The sequence below is a fragment of the Populus euphratica genome, unplaced genomic scaffold (genome assembly GCF_000495115.2).
Source record: "Populus euphratica unplaced genomic scaffold, PopEup_1.0 scaffold64.1, whole genome shotgun sequence".
Lineage (NCBI taxonomy): Eukaryota > Viridiplantae > Streptophyta > Magnoliopsida > Malpighiales > Salicaceae > Populus > Populus euphratica.
In genome coordinates this window covers 817,903-824,681 of record NW_011499923.1, presented here as the reverse complement: position 1 = coordinate 824,681, position 6,779 = coordinate 817,903, and the positions used below count along the sequence as shown (strand labels likewise).

The 6,779-nt window shown below is 36.0% G+C and overlaps 1 protein-coding gene across 1 annotated transcript; it reads left to right on the top strand.

Moving 5' to 3' along the window:
- Positions 1–2,437: 2,437 nt before the first annotated feature.
- On the top strand, positions 2,438–6,524 carry LOC105135396 (receptor-like protein kinase ANXUR1). Its single transcript, XM_011040252.1, has one exon. The coding sequence runs from the start codon at positions 3,575–3,577 to the stop codon at positions 6,158–6,160; it is 2,586 nt and encodes an 861-aa protein (XP_011038554.1). The 5' UTR covers positions 2,438–3,574; the 3' UTR covers positions 6,161–6,524.
- Positions 6,525–6,779: the final 255 nt, after the last annotated feature.

The window sequence follows — 6,779 nt, the reverse complement described above, 5'->3', positions numbered from 1 at the left end:
CTTACAAGTTACAAATGACAGCGAAGGAGTCCAGGCACAACAACTATATCATATATAGGGGCTAAGAGATTGAGGTAGCAGCGACAGGAAAAGCTGTCTGTCGCGCCACCAAAATGGGAACAGTGTGGGACAGGGACAGGGACAGGGGCACCTCTGAAAAGCTTTCTCAACAACGAACGAAAGGCACCAGCCCAACCAGGTCAGGCTGGAATTGATTGAGAAGGCTTTAATGGGGAAGAGAGGGGAGAGGAACAGGGGATGCGGCTGTCAACGCCTCTGTAGGGAGGATTTGTCAGCCATTCATTTATAAGTATGAATTTGGAGACTTTTTGTTAAATTTGGAAAGGGTAATAGCCAATTCTGGTCATTTTGTTTCTATTTTTGAGAAATTAATATGACAAACAGAAGAATATAAGATTTCTGTTATATGGACATCCTTTTCATTTCTATGCAGATTGTCATATGACACTTCTTCTTCTTCTTCTTCTTCTAATTTTTTTTTTTTTTTTTTTTTGGATTTATTCCGGAATTTAAGCTATATTGCTGCCACCTATTTCGGATTAAGCTAGATTGGATGTTTGTTTTCTGAGTTTTTTTTTTTAAATCATCTTTTCTAGAAGCTGGAGTTTGGGTAGTTAACAACACTAATATTAACCAACGGCTAATCCTTACCACAGAAATAAAATCTAACATGTTCATCTAAGATAGCTTACTTGACTTTTTATTCAAAGCTGAGTAAAAAATAAAAGTCAACCCAAAGTTTGCTTGACCTAATTGACTATAATGGTGAATCTAGAATTGAATTGACTTAAATAGATTGATTAAAAAGGCTAACTCATGACATGATGAACCCAATTTAATTTTTTTAAAATTAAAATAATATTATTTTGATTTTTTTTAAATAAAATGATATTGTTTTAATTGATCTAATCAATTCAGGTTAATTAGTTAAGCATATGATTCAAACTATGAATTAATTTAAGTTTAATAACTTTAATCATATTAGATACATGTTATTGACACACAAATTATAATTTTTTTATATTGTTTATTAGATTATTTACTAATGATGTGCTGTAAGTTAAATTATTTAAAAAAACATTAAAAAATATCCAAATATCTTAACATTTTTTAAGAAAGAAAAGAAATTAAACCTTGTAGTAATTGATATGATGCGACCCGGTTGACTTGACAAGTCTAAAGGTAATCTAGACAACATGAAAAAAACATAATTTGAGTAAAAAATATCTCAAGATGATATTTTTTTTTATAAAAATATTAAGATGATAACATATTAGATTAACTCAAGTTAACCAAGGTTAACATGTTAAATTTATAATCTTGGTTATGAGATTGTGATAATCTTATAGAAGGCAAATTAAAAATCATATTGAAACCAAATTCTCAATCAATCTAATATTAAAAAAAATTGAAAAAATCAATTAAAAAAATAAAAAAAACCCGAGTCAACCTGCTAAATATAGATCATGAGACCATAATAACTCAATAGAAAGGAAAAAAAATCAATGTTTAAGGATGTAATTGAAGGGAAAAAAATAAAAAAAGGCTTGAATAAACTCGTCAAACCCGTAACTTAGTTCATGAAACTATGTTAACTTTATAGAAAATAAATAGAAATAAATTATAAAATTTAATTGTAAATCAACTCAACTATTGAATGATAAAATAAAAAAAAATAATTACAAAAAAAAGAACTAAAAAACCCTTGAGTCAACCAATTTAACTTGTAAAACCCACGATACATATCGTAAGACCTAGATAATCTCATAAAAAATAAATTGAAATAAGTTACAAAAATTCATCCACACTAAATCTAATATTAAAAAAAATTAAAAAAAATTGTTATAAAGCTTCTGTGAGGAGAGTAACAATGATATTTCTACTTTTCAATTAGTTCTTCTTAATAGTAATAATGTTCTTTCTATTTTGTAGATTATAGTCACCTTCAACAAATTGAATTTCATTGTCTAAACTATCAACCAAGATGCCTGCTTTTGAATTTCTCTTTAATGGTAATTTTTGCAAAAAGAAGATCTTAAATTTCTCTATCCATCTTCACAAAACTGTTTTTCCATTGTAACTTATCCTAAATGTTGATACTGAAATGTTGAATAAGATACCTCCATTTCAATAATTAATCACTACAAGCATTCTCAATAATAAAAATTTTTAATTTTGTTTTATTAAAAGATTTTTTTTTTTGTATTCATGGAATTATTCATGTAAATAATTAGAATGAACCGATGGTAACCAGATTTTCTGTTAGTAAATAGAAATTAAAGATTTACAAAAAAAAAATAAAAAAAATTAAAAAAAAAATTAAAGGTTTAAATAAGATAAATCTTACCTTTGACCTTCAGTTGCATTAAAAGATTTACAAGTCATTTTCATGTCCTTTAGATTTAAGAAGTGATGGGGTGAAAAGGGGTTAAAATTTATATAAATTCGGAGGATATAAAATTGAATTTTTGGATAACGAATTTCTCTCGGTAATGAACTGGGATTAAGCGACACAAAGCAATTAAGGATGGCTAATTATCAGTAGACTTGCCACAGCCCAACACACTGCCTTGCATCATTTCTTTCACAGCATTGGAGGGCTTTGATGATGGAGTTACCGGACTCCCAGGTGCTGAGGAACATATCAGGCCATGTTCCACCTGCTCCGGTTAGAAGCTCCTCTCTATCGGCGGCACTGTCAAATCCGGTAGAAGCAAGCTTGCTTGTTGATTTAACTGCAAGAGTATATCATAAAAAATAAAAATAAAAAAAGATTTTCGTCTAGTTATCAACCCTTGCAATGACAAAAATTATGAGTTAGAGTCGTGTACATCCATTTCCATGCTTCATAAATTTAAGCACAAGACATAGTCAGCTGCACTAGCATTGCACTTCACCTGTGCAATGTGGAAGACGTTAATTCATATTAATTAGATCGAGAGCTCTTTAATTTGGAACATATCTTCTTGCTGTGCTATGTTTTTAAATCTTGAGACCTGCCGGAAGGCTAGAGTTTTGTAATATATCTGCACCGACACGCTTTTTTGGCAATCCAGCAGGTTCTTATGCGGCATGAAAATCTGAGGACTTATCAGCTAGTCAAGCCAGTTATTTTTATTCAATTTCAGTGGCTCTTTTGACAACCTGTAACAACTGTCCAAGAACTTCATTAGGCCATTGACAACTGAAGGAAACAAATGCTAAATTTAGCATGTTTTTTACCCTTCCAAGCCCTAGAGCCAATCAAAGCAATAGGATTTACGATTCTTGCTCCCTTTCATCAATTTCCAACTACCTGCCAGTTCCCAACAATGGGTGTTTAGCCAAACAAAACTTGCTCAATAAAAAAACAGGGAAAGTTTCATCACCTCTTTTTGCTTGGTTTGATACCCTGATTTGGTCCAGGCATGAGTCTTCCTGGAAGATTAAAGATGGCTTAGGCTGGTTAACCCTCCATAAAAGATAATCAAGTAGTCCCGGCGTACAGGAAAATTTCGGTTTTCCTTTCCTGTACGCCCTTTTGCATTCCCTCCCTGTCCATTTCTCTTTAGCCATGCATACTAATATCCATGCTTTGCTTTCTCTAGCTTGTTTTGCTCTTGTTTTCAATGCCTTTTATGTGTCAGGTATAGGGTCACAGCCACGGAGTTTGTCTTTGAACTGTGGATCAGAAAGTGGTGGCACTGATGGTGATGGGCGAAAATGGGAATCAGATGTCAAATACATTGCTGGAAATTATCCACACGCCAGAGCTCAATACCAAGACTCTTCAATTGTCTCTGAGGTTCCATACATGGATGCCAGGATATTCAGATCCGAAGTAACCTATAACCTCCCCATCATGTTGAAAACGCGCTATTGGCTCAGGCTCTATTTCTATCCTTCAGAGTATTCTGGTCTCAATATCGCAAACTCCTATTTCTCTATGGTCGCAGGAGGGGTTACTCTCCTGAACAATTTCAGCGCTTCGATCACAGCTCAGGCTCTCACCCAGGCTTACCTCATCAAAGAGTATTCTCTAGCTCCCATGAATCATCAGATTCTCAATGTCACCTTTAAGCCAGCAGATAGGCCTGATGCTTTTGCTTTTATCAATGCCATAGAGCTGGTTCCAATGACTGACCTCTTTGGTTCAGGGACAATGGTGGGGTTTGCTGACCAAAATTTTGACGCGGTGAGTGCAAATTTGGAGACAATGTATAGATTGAATGTAGCAGGGCAGTATATTTCACCCACTAAAGACTCCGGTAATCTTACAAGAACGTGGTATAATGACGCGCCTTATTTATTTGGTGCGGCAACTGGGGTTAATTTGCAGACTAATGAAAGTTTTAAAGTCCAGTACGGAGAATTGACAGAATCTGTAGCTCCTCCTGATGTTTACAGAACGGCAAGAGGTATGGGATATCACAAGGACCTCAACTTGGCTTTCAACTTGACATGGCTGTTTCAGGCTGATGCCAATTTCACGTATGTTGTGAGGCTGCATTTCTGCGAGTTCCAATTAACTAAAGTCAATCAGAAAGTCTTCAACATATACATCAACAATCAAACTGCCCAGGTTGAGCCTAATGCAGCTGATATTATCGGGTGGACAGGAGAAATTGGAGTGCCAACATATAAAGACTATGCAGTTTTTGTGAAGGACAGGCTAGGCGATGAAGAGATTCGGGTGGACTTGCACCCAGCAACCTATTCGAAGCCTGAGTTTTATGATGCAACAATCAATGGAATCGAGGTATTCAAGATGAGTGATAGGAACAATAACTTGGCAGGACCTAACCCTGCGTTATCGGAGATGCAAGCTCAACATATGGCTAAAGCTAGCAACAAGAAATTTCAGAAAGATCACAAAACACTAACGATTGTAGGAACTGCTGGTGGAGTTGGCTTCTTTTTTGTTGCTGCGGCTTGCATTGCTGCTTATAGAAGGAAGAAGATAATTCCTGGCTTTGATTCACATACATCTAGCTGGCTACCAGTCTATGGAAACTCCCATACTGGTACCAAATCAACTATCTCTGGCAAGAGTACTCAAAGCGGTCACATCTCATCACTGGCTCAAGGTCTTTGTCGCCATTTCACGCTTCCAGAGATACTAAGGGCAACCAAAAATTTTGATGATTCTAATGTCATTGGTGTTGGAGGCTTCGGGAAAGTGTACCAAGGTGTTATTGATCAAACAACCAAAGTGGCCATCAAAAGATCAAATCCGCAATCAGAACAGGGAGTTAATGAGTTCATGACTGAGATTGAGATGCTTTCGAAGTTGAGACACAAGCATTTGGTCTCGTTGATTGGTTTCTGCGATGAAGATGGTGAGATGTGCCTGGTTTATGACTACATGGCACTTGGGACTATGAGGGAGCATCTTTACAATACCAAGAAACCTCGTCTGTCATGGAAGCAAAGGTTGGAGGTTTGTGTTGGAGCAGCAAGGGGACTTCACTACCTTCACACTGGGGCTAAGTACACAATCATTCACAGGGATGTCAAGAGCACAAATATTCTGTTGGACGAGAATTGGGTTGCCAAGGTTTCAGATTTCGGGCTCTCAAAAACCGGTCCTGACATGGATAAGGGCCATGTTAGTACTGTGGTCAAGGGCAGCTTCGGCTACTTGGATCCTGAATACTTCAGGAGGCAACAACTAACTGAAAAGTCTGACGTCTACTCGTTTGGAGTTGTCCTTTTCGAGGCTCTATGTGGAAGGCCTGCCCTCAATCCGAACCTACCAAAGGAACAAGTTAGTCTCGCTGACTGGGCTCTTCATTGTCAAAGAAAAGGAATTATTGAGGACATCACTGATCCTCACGTCAAGGGAGAAATCACCACTGAATGCCTGAAGAAGTTCGCAGATACAGCTGAGAAATGCTTGGCTGAATCAGGACCCGAACGCCCTAACATGGGTGATGTCCTATGGAATCTTGAATTGTCGCTCCAACTGCAGGACAACCCTGACGGTTCAAAGCATAGCTCAAAAGGTGAGGGAAGTGAAACTTCTGAAGAGAGTCTAAGAAACCGCAACTTGGAAATGCATTATAGCAATCTCAGCCTCGGAAGCAATAGCGAAAAGACTGCAGGATCAGATGACTCTGGGGAAATCTTCTCTCAGATTGTCAATCCAAAAGGGAGATGAAGATAACATTACTGGTAATTGCTCTGCTACCCGGGATCAATTGAGGTCATGAAACTCAAGCATATAAAACAAGTTTTCTTGGACATCATCATCTATTTGTCGTGATTTTATTAGTATTACATAATGGTGAGGCCTGTTTAAATTCATAGCACTTGTACTCTACAGACAGGATGAACACACAATCAAGTCCATCATGCCTGCTACTCTATGGTTTACTCAATCTATGATTTAACTTATGCATTAAAGATGAATTATCTCATAGAAGATTTTGAATCTTTTTGCAGCTTTTTCTTTGCTGGAATTCTGCTTCATATCAATGTTACTGAAACATGTGTTAAAGCATACAATATGACCAAACGAAGATTTCTGGGAATTTCTTTGCTCTGATATATGTTCTTCTCTCTCTTTTCTTTATTATTATTTTTTAATGACATTGTTATTCTTTTTTTAAATACAGAAAATTAGTTTAAATTATATTAATGAAAAATTAGCTCTCTTCCATGTCAAAATAAAACCTTTTAAAACATGCATTTTTAACTTTTAATAATATATGATTTATGCTTTAAAAAAAATTAAACATAAAATAACCCAAATCACACATCAGTCTCAGACACTCTTT